General features: G+C 41.5%; 1 protein-coding gene across 3 annotated transcripts in view; it reads right to left on the reverse strand.

Moving 5' to 3' along the window:
• The window catches only part of ATP10D (ATPase phospholipid transporting 10D (putative)), a 105,028-nt gene that overhangs the window by 33,361 nt on the left and 55,532 nt on the right, over positions 1 to 16,135 (reverse strand). For all 3 annotated transcript variants that reach the window (XM_002917019.4, XM_034671854.1, XM_011222038.3), the window contains 4 exons: positions 11,761 to 11,999; positions 4,036 to 4,224; positions 1,006 to 1,615; positions 248 to 354 (listed from right to left, as the gene is read on the reverse strand). In XM_002917019.4, coding sequence (XP_002917065.2) covers positions 248 to 354; positions 1,006 to 1,615; positions 4,036 to 4,224; positions 11,761 to 11,999 — 1,145 coding nt within the window. The remainder of the gene's footprint in view (positions 1 to 247; positions 355 to 1,005; positions 1,616 to 4,035; positions 4,225 to 11,760; positions 12,000 to 16,135) is intronic.

Genomic DNA, 16,135 nt, shown 5'->3' on the forward strand with positions numbered 1-16,135 from the left:
TCACAGATACACTGAAACAGGTGAGAGCTATGAGAACAGAACTTTTGGGTATTCTTCTCACAAAACACTGAGAACACACTCCAACCAATCAATACATATGGAAGACAGAAGCTATGACTACAGAGCCCATGATCCAAGAGCTTTCCCAACTGTGCAGATAAGGGTTTGATACATGCTCGCCCCCAGGAAGTGACGGCTACGCAGTGAAAGAATGAAGACGAACGATGGCCTAACTCAGCAGCCTCACCTTCTTCGCTATACATAAAGTGCGTAGGCCCCGTCTGGCATAGTCATCCAAGTGTTTCTGGGTTTTCTCCCTTATTATCATCTGTTGTTTCTCGAGACTTGTTCCATCTGAAATAATTAACAAAACAAAGTATTCCCACAAGTCTGCCCAATTACAGACATGTTTTTACAAACAGTGAGATAGCTTACCCCACAACAAACAAAAGACCTTGTAGTTCTGAATCCCAAATGTACATTTCTAAAAGGGACCCTCTGAAAAAATCCTTCCCTTGTTCCTTTCTTCCTGGGGAGAGGAAAAGTACCAAGAACTTAATACGAACACCAGAACACCATTCCCACGCCGTCAGTAACAACAGTAACAAGAGCTACAATCACGCCAGAGGCCGTTCATTGAACACTTGGCATTTGGGAGGCACTGGGCAGAGGCTCTCTGCGGACGGCACACAGCAGGCCATTCGAGCTCTGAGGAACCTATAAAGAAGTGACGACACTCCCCGTTTGTGGAACACTTAGGCACAGAAATGGTAGAGAACTTCGCCAGGACGCAGCTCATGACAGAGGCCAGACCTGCGTAGCACCAAGACTTACGTGCTTTCTCACCAAACCCTAAGCAGCTTCCCTACTTCACCAAGTGCAGCTGATCCCCAATTATCCACTTGTTTCTCTTTATAAAACCCACTGAGAGTGACTGTTGAATTTCTGAGCCCTGTGTATACCTCTCCCCCCCCGCCCCCCACCCCCGGGCCCGTATGAACTCACCTGGGGAAGCCACTGACAGCAACTCCATGATGACCGAATCAGCACCCTTCGTATACACCACAACTTGGTTGGAAAGGGGGTGCCGAACGACAACAGACATTCTTTTTCTTACTGAGTCGAAGGGCAGGATGTGCAGGAGTTGAAATGTTAATGGCCCCAGAGCAGCGAAGTCCACCACGACCTGCTCCGGTGTCCGGGACCGTAAAGTGCATTGGTAAGCCCTGGCGGCATAGACCAAGGCCGCTTCATCAGGGCTCTCGGCCTCGTAACACAGGGTGGAGGCCAACGGCTGTCCAGGGGAGGGGGCCACCTTGCCCTCTGGGAGGCCTGGATCAGTGTTCTGTTTCTCAACTTCTGTAGGGCAAGGAGAGTTCCTAGGGCCCTCTGGGCTCTCACTCATGTGGGAGGCCTCTTCCTCCACAGGGAAAGCCGGTTTCATTCGACTAAAGAGGGAGAGTCTGCTCACAAAGGGATTTGGGACCCCGGGAGAGGGCTCTTTCCCACTGGCAAGCGATGGCGAACTTGATCTTCGGACAGACAACCTCTGGAAGAGGTTTTTAATATCTTCCAAGGACTTGATAGGCATTCCACTCAGTGATGAGAGTCCAATCTAGGAGAGATGATTTGGGAGGGTCTCAATAATACAGTCAAGAGCAGTTGAGAACAACGCTGAAGTCAACCCAGGAAACAATTAGGTAAGAAAAGAGTTACCACTCCTTAAATAGCTAGCAGCCTGCTTCGTACTTAAAACTGCCCCCCGGAAAATGTCAGCAAAAATAAAACAAACTGAGGGCTTCAGAGGGGAGGGGGGTGGGGGAATGGGATAGGCTAGTGATGGGTAGTAAGGAGGGCACGTATTGCATGGTGCACTGGGTGTTACACGCAACTCATGAATCATCGAACTTTACATCAGAAACCAGGGATGTACTGTATGGTGACTAACATAATATTAAAAAAACATTAAAAATAAATAAATAAATAAAAATGGACACAATGAAAAATAAGCGCTAATGTTGATGGCACTATAAATTTCTACAACCATTCAGAAAGAGATCTGGCAAATGACAGCAAAAGATAGAAAATGCTAATATTGCTAGCAGTGGGCATATTATAGCAGTGTTTCCCAACAGATAACTTAAAATATAGATAATCCATAGTAATCTTTATTATGCACATCCTAGCAAGAACAATTTAAAAATTATAAGCAAATTAAGTAGTCAAAAATAGCAAAATGGAAATATCTTCTTGAAATGTTATACAATATCTTAAAAATAAAGTTTATAAATCCTATGGGGTGAAACTGGAAAATCTATAAAAATATAAAAATTGTGTGAACAATATAAGAAACAAATGAGTAATAATACACACTTAAAACACTAGAAGAAAGTCAGTCAAAAGATTAACAAAATGGGCTTTTTTCCTCTTTTATTTTCCAGACTCTATAAAAAAGGTTGTTACTATGACTTTTTCTGTTGTTTTCAAAAGGCCAGTAAACAAAGTCACTTCCAGAAGAGTTATCAGCAGAAATTATCAACTTATCAGCAGAAATTAACAATGCATGGGAATTTCTATTACAGAATTTTTTGTAATTTTTAGCCTGATTTTTTTTCTAGCTCTTAACTCTTAACAGTGATTAAATGTAGAATTTAATATTAATTATGAAGGCCAATAAATTAGATCCTAAAATTTTCTCATTCAGAAATGCCCAAGATATTAAAAAGTTTTTCCTAAAAATTATTAATCTTCTGACAGTTGGAGAGACACATGTTGGTCAATTTTCACACTTGTCAGGAACTCAGAAATGAAGAGAAACAATCACAGATAAGGTTTCACATTCCTCGTAGATTCTGATTAGCTCCTTATTATTCACAGTCTCTCTATCATTACCTCAAAATATCATGAAGCTTGGGCCCTTATACCTGTAGCGACATTCTTTTAGACCACAGGGTATTATATTCTTTAGGGATAAGGAAACAATATTTTTCAAACAAAAGACACCAAGAGGTGCCTACTATGGACACAGATGTATGAGAAAAGTTGTTACATGAGGAGAAAAAAAGAACATTCAGTGATTAATTCTCTAATTACATAATCACTTTCCAAAGAGCAACTCTCTAGCTGAAAGTCTTATAAAAACACAGTTTTCTGATCAAGTAAACACTTAATTGGAAATATGTTATTTTTATGGTAAAGTTGACCACCTCTGAAGTTGCCAAAAGAAAATGATCTGATGGAAAATTAAAATTTAATTGGGTTGTGCCGCAAATTGAATTTTAAGTGGGTATGTGCAAAAGGGAAGAAAGTTATACACAAGGAAGCTAGCACAGCATGTGGTGAATCACCGGTCTTTAAAACAAGTTTTTCTTTTTAATTGAAAATTAATTTTTCCATAAATTCAAAACTACAAATAGACTTTCAAAATCTAAGCTTTTGTGGGAATTGCAGCATCTTGGTACGTTATAAATGTATTAGATTTTAAATTGAGTTAGAACTACCCCAACTGGTACATGAAAGTGGTACATTATCATTAAACATGATAATGAATCCAGTACTTTATATTTTGCTTGACATCACGTATATCATGTGGGAAGTCTCGGAAGCCTCAAAGAAGCTTCAATTTGGTAAGGAAACTGCAAAATGAACACAGCCGCATTCTACCAGAGCTCTTTTCATCAGCTCTCCTCCTAGAGGCAAAACCATAGAACAGCACTGAGCCATACTTCATGGGTTCAAATCTCATCAACCACAAATTGGCTCTGTGACCCCAGGAAATTTACTTAACCTCAACTATAAAATGGGGAACAGTAGAGTAATATTGCCTAATTTATGGGGTTGTTGGGAGAATTACAAGTTAATATCAGTAAGTCACTTAGAATATCGTATGTGCAGAGCACAGATTAAATGATGTATGTTAACTGCTACTGTTATTATCATCGAGTATTATTGTCTACATGACACGGCCAGTATAAGTACACTTAAACCTGAAGTTCTCTTCTGGAAAGTAACCCTTGTTTGCATCACAGCCCTCACCTTCTGTCGCGGTTGGTTAGGAGCAGAGACCACCACTGTGTTGCAAATGGCCAATGCAATGAAGAAGTCGATGATGTACAAAGTCTCCGGGGCTGGATTTGGGATAGTCTCATCTAGTTTTGTAAAAAGCTGAGGTGTAATCTGACTAAACTTGTCCAAAAGCCTGGTGTCTGGTACCACATCTGTTTCCTGAAAACCCAACAAGACAAAGTGTTATAACAATAAGTATCTAAAAATGAGAGCTTTAAGTTTACACGAGAAGTAGCTTTTATGAGCAGAATCTATGAACCATGAGATTCAGTAAACTTTATTCTTCTAAAAAAGACTTAATATATATGGTGCCATTGGAAGTGAGAATAGGAAAACAGCAGACAATAAAAAAAAAGGAAAATCCAGAATGCATAATACTGATGGAGAGTACCTTGACTATTAACCTAAACTCAGCAAGAGACAGGGACAACGTCTTCCACCAAAGTCTAGTTGACTGTTTTCTTATTCTGAAATACGCAGTTGCCAGCATCCACCAGCAACTGAGGATTCATCCAACAACCGAGCAATACCAACTCTTTTTAAAGTCAGGACATTATTCATACCGTGTTATTTTAACAAAATGTCTTATGGTTCGAATCACTACTGTTACAAAAACAAAAGCAGAAACAAGCAAAAGAATGTCTCTGAAATAAACATTAGTATGAGCAGGTGAACATATTTATAGAGCATTATCCAGTAATATACTACAAGACATTGACGAGGGTTCCGCCAAGAGATTTCTGATCATCAACTATATTTGCCAGCTGTGCCCTGCGCCCTCCTCTTACAGATCCTTAGTAGAAATTAGCTCTCAGAAATTCTGCTATTGAAAAAAAAAATATCCATTTTGTTTAACACAGTACTTCTCACACCTACCGAAGAGTACTGTTTTTAACAAAAGGATGTTGTAGTAGAAATCTGTTTATAATCCAGAAACATTTAGACAACTGCTTTAGAAACTTTTCAGATGAGTCAAAGAGGGACCATCTGCTACAAATCAAGTTTTCACAAAAGCGTCACTGTCTCCTAGAGGAGTCGTGGATGTGGTTGGTTGGCAAAGCACACGGACTGCAGGAAAGCCAGGGGAGGTGATTTAGAGGCAGGAGCAAAATATGAAAATGTGAGATGTGTGATGTTAGACTTAAAGACCATGGCTTGTATTTTATGCTTAGGAATTTGGTGAGAACTAGCAAAGGCTTAATAAGAGCACAGGATGAAAATCACGTGGGCTTGGGTTCAGGTCCTAGACGCACTACATACTAGCTGGTGGCCTCAGGCAGCCTGCTTAGCCCACCGAGCTTCATTTTCCTCTTCCGAGCAATAATAAAATAGCACCTATGTCACAAGGCGGCTGCAAAAGTGAATGAGATAATGAGGTGATAACCAGCACAACAAGACCTTCGGGCAGGTTACCAGACTCACAGTGGGTCCAAACTATCTGCTGTCACAAAGCATTCTTTTTTTTTTTTTTTAAAGATTTTATTTATTTGACAGAGAGAGACAGCACGTATAAGTGGGATGAGGGGCAGAGGGAGAGGGAGAAGCAGACCCCCTGCTGAGCAGGGAGCATGACGCGGGTCTCAGTCCCAGGACCCTGAGATCATGAACTGAGTCACTTAACCAACCCAGGCACCGCTGTCACAAAGCATTCTTAGTTTCTATTGAAATGCATCAATATCTACTGTTCTGTGATATTTGACTTAGCAAAATTTGGATTTTATTGCAGTTTGGTGGAGTTCATAGGCACTAATAATCTGATGGCTGTTCTCTAATGAGTCAGCCACATTTCCTCGTGAATCTCACGTACACAGTAACACCGAGCCCGTGCCTGGGCCCTCCGTTCTTCAGAGAACAATCCTTTCCTCAATGACCTCCTTGCCAAAGTGAAACAGAAGAGAGTGGTAAAGTGTGAGAGACTCCTTTCTTACTCAGTGCTTAGTCAGCCAAAGGGTGCTTGGGAAACTCGTTACATGCTATTTATCAAGGTCTCTGATTATGCCGTCATCTAGTGCTGGGGAGACTCCATGGGTTGGAAAATGTTTCTAGAGACATCTGTCGCAGAACGTTAATATACAGTAAGCCAACAAAACAAAACAAAAACCCAACTTTTTTCAGAATGGAACTCAAATGTTTAAATTAAACAGGTTTCTTTCTTGCAGCTCTTCTCAGAGAGTTTGATGGGTATCGGACTCTTCAAGAAGAGGCTGGTATGCGCAGGCTTCCCAAATGAAATTTTTTAGAGACGCCTGTTCTGTGGAACACATCTGGGATTGTGTTAGAGACCTTATAAGCTTATAGTGATTTCACTGTATCCACGATCTCTGCACTGACTAATAACTGGCTTCAGGACGTAAGGATTCTTCTGCATTCCAAAATCAATCTAAGACAAACGAAAGGTTCCTACCTTCCACCTTTGTGGCAAACACTATTGACAGAGGTCAGCCTCATGTGCCATTCAGGGAATGTGCTGACTACAGGAACCGAGAACCTGTCCCCTGGGCATAAGAAGAGAAGAGATACAGAGCCCGCCAAAGCAGGGGCTCTGGTCAGCAAAGCTCTGTTTACCAAAAGTACTCTTAAATGTGAGAAAAATCCAGAACTCGGGGCCGCACAAGACAATCCTAGAACAATATATGAAAGAAGAGCCCCTGAGATTTAAGGAAAGATCCCTACCACACTGCAGCTGCAGGCACGGAACATTCTTTCACTTAAGTTGGTCTCTCTAAATAAGCTAATCCCTAGTAACTAAGGTATTTAGTTGCTGAACTGAAGAGAAGGTACAGAGTTATCACAGTCAATTCTGATCGCTATGACTATATCTAGAGGGACTTTTCCTCAGATCCAAACCTTCCTCATTGAGANATCCCTAGTAACTAAGGTATTTAGTTGCTGAACTGAAGAGAAGGTACAGAGTTATCACAGTCAATTCTGATCTCTATGACTGTATCTAGAGGGAATTTTCCTCAGATCCAAACCTTCCTCATTGAGACCCTGTATTCGAACACTGGTTTTTGCTCTTTTTTCTGACGGACAGCCTCTGCCTTCTCAGAACTGCTATTACCCCAACAGCCAGGCCCACGTCATGTGACTTTAAATGATTCCACGAGTGTGTCCTTCATAGAGTATGTAAATTCCTTTAAAGGAAGGACCACCTTATATTGCTCTTCGGATCCCTAAATCAATACCTAGCACATGGAGAAGAACAAAAGTTTATTGTACCCGACTACCAAACACTTGCTGATTTTATATTGTATAAGTAGGCGCTGGAGAAACAGAATAAAAAGACGCCATTCTTTAGAAAACATACATAAACCCCTCCCATTTGGCCTCAAACAGACATTTTTTTAATGCATTTTTAATGCATTTTTAAAATTTTTTTAATTAAAAAATGCAGACATTTTTAAATTTAATGCATAATCCTCCTCATTAAAGAATATAACGCACAATGTGGATACCTTCCTATAATTAAACAAAGCCTTATCTGGTTTCATGCTGGGAGTCCAGCATCTTTGTCCAAATCATATAACATCTGACTAAGTTTTAGATTTTCACGATTCACATTATACCTTCCTCCCAGGTTGCAAGGTTCATGTTCAGGTCGCTTTCTCTTTCTCCCCCCTATTTCAATCTAAATTAAACAAGCAAACACTGGCCAAGACCCCTCTTTGCCCTCTAATAGTGCTGGCTGAAGCTTCAGGGGGGCCTTGATACTGCTCCCCATTCCTCCCCCAGTTCCACCAGTAGCCAAGGCTCTTACTTCATTTCCCACTGCCACCCTACTCCAGTGTTAGGGGCTCACTGGTCCACCTCGACAACGTAGGCTGAAGTATGGACACACATGTCTTCTCCTGGCTGCCTCAGATTCCTGACTACCACAGACCTGAAGGAAAAAGGCAAGCACCGACAACCACACACGGACAATTCCTCCCCCACGTTTGCCCACAGCCCCGTTTCTGAGCCCTTGCCTGTGCCCCACACAGTCTGCCCCACATACACTTCCTCCCTTTCCTGCTCTGCAAACCCCGACTCTAGTTTCATCCTAACTCAAGTTTTACTTCTTTTCTTGAGCCCTTCTCAATCCCTCCTCACCCCTTGAGAGATGATCACTCCCTTCTTCGTGCCCTCACTCTACTCTGGATTAACCCACTACTACTGCATCTATAATATAGGATTGTATGTATTTATTTATATGTCTATCTCCTCTACCTAGAACAAAACAGAAGGACGGGGACATGTCTTACTCATTTTATATCTCAGTGTCTAGTATTTTGCCACTGTTTTTCATTAATCCATTCATTCCTTCATTTATCCCACCAATATTTGTTGTTGATCTATGGTGTGAGGCACTCCTCAAGGAAAGAGGGGTGCGTAGGACAGATAGGATCCTGGCTTGCATGGAGTTCACATTCCAATTAGAGGAGACATCAAACTGTAAACAAGTAAGACGCTTCTAGATCGAGACAGAGAAAGACAGGGTGGGGATGGGGTGGAAAGAACTTTGGATTAGGTGGTAGGGAAGGTTTACTGAGGAGGTGACATTCAAGCTAAGTCCTCCATGACAGAAGGGAGAGCCATACAGAGATCTAAGAGAATAGCCACCCAGGTCGAATGAAAGCACTCTCACTGAATGAAAGCAGAGAGAGGATGAAAGAAGCATAAAAACACTGGCTTACAAAGAAAAGGTTTCTATTTCAAATAGGAGAATGAACCCAGGACTCAGGGGCCTCAATGGCATTTTAATTCCCAAAGGTTGGCATAATTTTCCCAGCAGCCTACCTAGGATCCTCATTCCCTGTCTCTCAACTTGCCTCCCCATCCAAGGTGCCATCTTACACTCTTCCATTTCTAGATATCACGGCTCTTAGTGCGCTCTTAAGCTGGTATTCTTAACCTGGGCTCCACAGACAGGTTTCTGGAATTGTATGCAAAATTTTTACAGATGCTAATTTTTTAGGACAAAGAATCGATACCTTTCTCAAAATAATCTTGAGTCTCCAAAAAGGGTAAAATCAATTTGTCTAGAGCAAGAGTGAGATGATCTCATATTTCAAGGAACACCTACCTATTTATCCTATATATAGTGGTGTGGTTTTGAAAACAGAAAACCAAACAACAATCCCGGTGCATCTATACAACCAGAATGACACATGGCCTTGAAGTATAGGGCAAGTAAATACAAAATAGACTGGGTGGAAAGACTGAGCCTGGTAAGCTGTTTCATTTAACAACCTTCAAAACTACTTCTCGAGGGGCACCTGGGTGGCTCAGTCAGTTAACCATCTGCCTTCAGCTCAGGTCATGATCCCAGGGTCCTGGGATCAGGCCCCACATTGGGCTCCCTGGTCAGTGGGGAGTCTGCTTCTTCCTCTCCCTCTGCTTGCTGTTCCCCCTACTTGTGCATGCGCTCTCTCTCAAATGAATAAAATCTTAAAAAACAAACAAACAAACAAACAAAAAACCCTACTTCTGGAGAATGGACCCACGAGTCACTGAGCTAGGTGCTGAGGAGTCCGGATATAAGCTCTTGCTCTGGAGGAGTTAATGGCGTATGCCAGAGGCAGAAATAAGGCCTGCGTAATGAGAACCAAGGAAGGGAGGATTCGAAGGGGTACACAGAGCTCGGAAGCTGAGAAGAGTCTGGGAAGTCTTCAGAAGGATGAATATTTAGGGGTGCCTGGGTGGCTCAGTCGGTTAAGCAACTGACTCTTGGTTTCAGCTCAGGTCATGATCTCAGGGTTGTGAGATCGAGCCCTGAGTCAGGCTCTCCAGAGTCTGCTTGGGATTCTTTCCCTCTTCCTCCCTCCTCCCTGTAAGCCCCTCCCACCGCTTGTATGCAGGCTCTCCCTTTCTCTCTCAAATTAAAAAAAATATTATAATTAAAAAAAGGAAGGAAGAATATTTAAAGTAGTTTTATAAGAAATAAGTATTTCATCACGTTTGATAGATAGAGGTAGTTTGCCAGTAGGGTGGATAAATTTTAGATGGAGGAAAGGGTACAGATAAAAGAACAGACTTTAAGGACAGCATTTTTTCTAAGAAGACAATGAGACTAAGTCAGGAAACTGAGGGGGTGGGTGTGGCACAGCCCCATTGGGTTGCCAAAGCCCTACTACCGCCAAGTGAACATGAGTCAACAGGTGGTAACTTCACGTGGGTGGAAANAGATTGTTTGAGATTTTTCTTGTTTCTTGAGGTAAGCCTGTATTGCTATAATCTTCCCAAAGATTTTGTACCACTGCTTTTATTTTTTTTATTTTTATTTTTTTTAAAGATTTTATTTATTTATTTGACAGAGATAGAGACAGCCAGTGAGAGAGGGAACACAAGCAGGGGGAGTGGGAGGAAGAAGCAGGCTCACAGCAGAGGAGCCTGATGTGGGGCTCGATCCCATAACGCCGGGATCACGCCCTGAGCGTGAAGGTAGACGCTTAACCGCTGTGCCACCCAGGCGCCCCTCTGATAAAGTCTTTTTAAAAAAGATTTTCTTTTCGAGTAATCTGTACACCCAATGTGGGGTTCGAACCCACAACCCCGAGAGAGATTGAGAGTCACGTGCTCTACCTACTGAGCCAGCCAGCCCCCTTTTTCTGATATAGCCTTAAAGTGAGTGCACAGAAGAGGTGGTATGCATTCTTTCCCTATTTTTCTTTCAGAAGTCAGAGAAAAATTAAGTCTAGATGTTTGGAATAGTCTGACATATGGCAAAGATACACTATGACAGGTTTTATATCTTCAGTGCCACAGAAATTAACTAAATGAGTTGCACTGAAATGATCACCCTCATTGCTGCAATTTTCATGGGCAACTTTGAAAAGAGCCAGGACAGTCCCCTCAAGGCCTTTCCAGGATAAGTGAGACCACTAGGGTCTACTCAGATCACATCTCTACTATGAAAACCATACAATAAATTCATTACAGATCAACCAGTTACCAGTCTCATGGCTGGGGAATCCTCACCTTGGTAAAACGTTAAGAGTTGACGAAATGTGGAAGGCAGAGAAGGCAGCTGAATTTTTACAGAAGCAATTTTAAGTACAGCAAAACTTGTGACCTCTAATTCTTTCATGGAAGTATCATTCCTCTTTCCTATCTTCCATAAGGCCCTCTTTATTTTCCTGCACCAAAATGGGTCTGTCAGTGGGTGTGACTAAACAGTTTCCAAAACTTCCCTCTGGGAATCAAGCAACACCCAGCTGAGCTCTAAAATGGAAATATCAGAAAATGTCATTCTGAGGACTTGGAAAGGGGAAGAGGACACAGGTGTGGTGGGACGTGGGGGAAGAACGCAGAAAGATAAAAAGGCCTTAGAGGGTACTTGAACTTGCCTGTGATTCAGACATTCATCCCCGTCTGTGAGATAACCCTGCTAAGCTTTGCTGGCTCTGAGAGTGAGTCACGATCCTTAAATCCCGGCAGCCTTCTTCAGGCTCAGACATGATTGGCCCTGATCAGAAATATCATGCTTTTTTAGAAATGATATACTATCTCTCAACACTGAATCATCCCACAAATTAGGAAGTTGTGATATTGTTTGCTTATATTTCTAATGATGTGTGGCAATTATACTAAACTGCAATTACGTAGTCTCTTGCCAGGTAGAAAAGACAACAGTGTTCGGCTTTGTCATAATTACGAGGATGTTCTTTCATTATTCATGACAGATATGCAAAATTCAAGTCACGCATTCACACTTACAATGGGGCTACTGAAAGCAGCCTGTCTGGAGTGAGGCACTTCACTGGCTCCTTCTCCACTTCCCAGAGCTAAACAGCTCCCAGCAAGATGATTCGAGGATTTACTTCCCAAGGGCCCATTATGAATCGGCCTGCAGCTGGGGGCCTTCGGTTTCGCCATATTGCTGAGGGAGTCACTGGGAGTGTCTGTGGAATCTTCATCTTCAGAGAGAGCTTCCTGGTAGGACTCTAACCTCTTGGCTGAGAGAAAAAAACCACACTGGGTCATAACCTGAGAAGAACCATTTGCAGGTTGACTATGTCAGGCATTTACTTCAACAGCTATTTCACGTCATCTCCTTCCTTTTCAAATCTGCCTTCCAAACTCCCCTCCCCAGATTCCTCTAACAAACTTACCTTGCTGAGAAAAATAGAAGCAATTAGAAAGCAACTCCTTTCTTATCTTATCATCAAATCTACCAACCTCTCCACATCTGTATCCAAACTCTGTCTTTACTACTACTACTACTGCTGATAAAGTTTCAAATGCCAAGCTCTCTCCATTTGTGATCTGCTTCCCACCCCTCTGGCCTTCTCAAGGACCTCACCCTTTCAGTTCTCCTTTTATGCTGACACCAATCTCTCCTCAACCAATCTCATGGCTTTCTGTCCCTGTCTGCCCACGGACACTACTCCTGGCAAGGTCACCCACAAGCTCCACATTACCAAATCCAGTTATTGCATCTGTCCATATTTATCTGCACTCCTAGCAACATCCAACAGAGGTGACCATTCTCTTCTTGAAATGGCTCTTTTGGTTTCTCTGACACTGTGCATACCTGTTTCTCCTCCTACTTCAATGGCTGTTCCTTCTTAGTTTCTCCTGCTGTCTTCTTTTCAGCCCTCAAATACCGGGTTGCTGCAGGAGTAACCTTCCCTTCTCCACTTACATACTCTTCCTTGGTGATGTCACCTGTCCTATATTTGAAATATCATTTCATATGCACCTGACTTGCAAACCTATAACTTCAACTCCAACTTCTCATTGGAATATCTAACTCTCCCCTTGATACTTCCAGTTGGATGTCTAGGGCACTCTTCAAGCAGATATCTGCATTGAGACTTTCTCAGGTCTCTTATCACGTCCCTTGTCAGCAAAAACTTGCCAGATAAAACCACGCTATCGCTATCGTAAATCCTACTTTAGCGCTTATCACCATCTACACACTATAGATCTTATTTGCTTTTATTTTTTGAATAATCCAGTAAAATATAAACTCCAAAAAGGCAGAGTTTTGTCTATTTTGTTAATATGATATTCCCAGAGCCCAAAGCAGTGACTAATACTCAATAAATATTTGTTGACTAAATAAATAATAGATACCTTAGATTTGATATGACCAAAATAGAACTCTTCCTCACTTCTCCCTCAAACTTACTCCTCCTTTGGCCTTCCCCATCTTTGTACATGGCACCCAACTATTTATTTAGTTATTTATGCCAAAAACCTAGGAGTCTCCTTGATTTTTCTGGTCTTCCCCAGCCCCCATATTCAAAGCATCACCAATAGCTGTCCATTAATTATCCAAAATATATCTCAAATATCTCGAACTCTCTTCATCTTCATTACCTTAGTCCAAGCCACCATCATCTCTCAACTGGACCAGTGCAAAGAGCCTCATAACTGGTCCCCTTGCCCTTCTGCACTCCATTCCTCAACCAGTAGCTAGAGCGATCTTCCTAAAACATAAAGCAGAGCAGATTACTCCCGCACAAAACTTTCCTATGTTGGCTTACACAACTCAAAATGATCTGACCTCTGGTGACTTCTCTAACATTCTTGCCCCTTCTTCTTCCACACTTCCACCAAAGTCCAGCCTCACTGGCCTTCTTTTCTTACTTTGAAAACTGCCAAGCTCATTTCAGTCTGAGGGCCTCTATACTAAGTGTTGCCTCTAAGTACCAGGTTTTTGCACCTGAACTTCAGGATAACCTAAGCTCCTGAACTTTAGAGAGGCCTTACTCCCCCAGTCCTAGGTGTCTTCCACTCACTCTATATCATATCACCCCATTTTAATTCTCTGAAAAGCACTTTTTTTTTCTTGCTTTAAGAACTTACTTGCAACTATTTTCTCTTTAAGAGCAGGGTCCTTATCTGTCTTATTTATCATTATACCCAATGTCTGGAATACACAGTAGACAATCAGTAAATATGTACTTGTTGAATGCTAGCTGTCTGTATTTAGGTCAACTCTAGCTACTAAATATAAAGTATGGCTTTTGGCAACTTAATTTATAAAATAAAGAATATCTGCATATCCTGTTTAATAGTTCTTATCTGTACTTTTTAAAGACAAGAAGAGGCTAAAAGGCAAATGTGGTGATTCTGAGTTCTAAAACCATCTCTTCCAAAGACTCAGTGTCTTCTAGGAAATCACTCTTTCTGAGCCTCTGTTTTCTTATTGGTAGAATGAACAATTTGGATTTAACCTTTAACCAGATCCTTTCTGGTTCTGCAAGTTTCTTTATACTCTCTGCCTAAATAATACAGAACGCTTAGCTATACGGCCTCTCAGCTTCAAAAACCCACCCACTTATGGAGACCCAAACATATTCAAGTTCTCCATTCTCACCTGTGCCCTTGCTTCGAGTATCCATTCTCTTCTCTATTTACATAATCCCTCAACATCTTTAAAGGCCAGCTCCTCAATGGTGACCTCTGGAACTATACTGGCCCTCACTCACTGGGCCTTTGAAGCTCCTATGTACTGAATGTACTGAACGTTACTATGCACCAGGCACTTGTCCTTTTTAATAACCAGCACCACCTCCCTGAGGCAGATACTATTAATACTTCCATTTTAGTAATAAAGAAATCAAGCTAATTTTCCCCATCTCACAAAAGTAATATTCATCAGTCTTACAACCACTTATATAGACTCCACAGCCAGTGCTTGGAGCCCTCATGCTATATTGTTTCTAAATATAGCCACATACATTAATGCATATTATTCTTTATCATTTTACATCAATATCGCCTGTTCAATTTCAGTGAGTCCATGCTTTTAGTTTAAATATTTATTAAAACGAATAACGAATGAATGTATGAATAGACACATGAATGAAATATCACAAGCATCAAGAGAAAGTTGTGGGGTAGNAGCCCTCATGCTATATTGTTTCTAAATATAGCCACATACATTAATGCATATTATTCTTTATCATTTTACATCAATATCGCCTGTTCAATTTCAGTGAGTCCATGCTTTTAGTTTAAATATTTATTAAATGAATAACGAATGAATGTATGAATAGACACATGAATGAAATATCACAAGCATCAAGAGAAAGCTGTGGGGTAGGGACTTAACATTTATTGAGGACCTCCTTTTCATCACACANCAGGCTCCCAGCAGAGAAGCCTGATGTGGGGCTCGATCCCAGAACACCGGGATCACGCCCTGAGCCGAAGGCAGACGCTTAACGACTGTGCCACCCAGGTGCCCCGAGGACCTCCTTTTCATCACACCTCTGTCTANTCTGTCTAGGTCCCTTTATAAACATCTACATCTTCCTTTTTCATCTTAAACATAATGCTGTCAGGTAGGAACTATGACTGCTCCACTTTGTAGCTAAGAGAGGCTAAGATCCAGACAGATCTTTGACCATGGACATGTACTCTGACCATGTTAAATAGCCAGTTGGGGGTAGAGTTGGGATATGAATTTAGGTCTTCCTGATTCCAAAGCCAGTACATGTCTCCACTACTTGTATCTCCTTCGTAGTCATCTGTATATGATAGGCTAGTTCAGGGATTCTCAACAAGGGGTGAAATAGTCCCCCAGCAAACATTTGACAATGTCTATACACACTACGGTTGTCACAACTGGGGGAGGAGTGCTACTGGCATTCAGTGGACTGAGCCCAAGGAGGTGTCTAAACATCTAAGAATGCACAGGACAGCCCCCACGACAAAGAAAATCCAGCCCAAAATGTCAATAGTGCTGTGGTTGATAAGTCCTTGAATAGCTAAAGAAATTTACTGGTGATGTGATACCATTTTTAAAATAAATAATTACAGTATTACAAAACCTACAGAAACATAAAGGCTAAACTTCAGGAATTTCTCCCAGCCATCATTAGGGAAATCAGTCATCATGCAACTGCGTAATTACCAGACAGCTGAGCCCTTAGGACAGGATAAACCTGTTCAATAAACAGCATTTAAAGAGTGGAATCAAGAATACATGGAGTCATCTTTAATCATTTTGTAAAAAACTGTGAGAAGGAAATAGACCAGTAAAGTTACAATTTGATTCAGAAAACAAAGCTAATGCAGTAATACTTTTAGACTCAGTGAAAATTTCTTAAAAATTGGGTATGAGACAGAAAAGCTT

This window comes from Ailuropoda melanoleuca, chromosome 11 (assembly GCF_002007445.2).
Source record: "Ailuropoda melanoleuca isolate Jingjing chromosome 11, ASM200744v2, whole genome shotgun sequence".
NCBI lineage: Eukaryota > Metazoa > Chordata > Mammalia > Carnivora > Ursidae > Ailuropoda > Ailuropoda melanoleuca.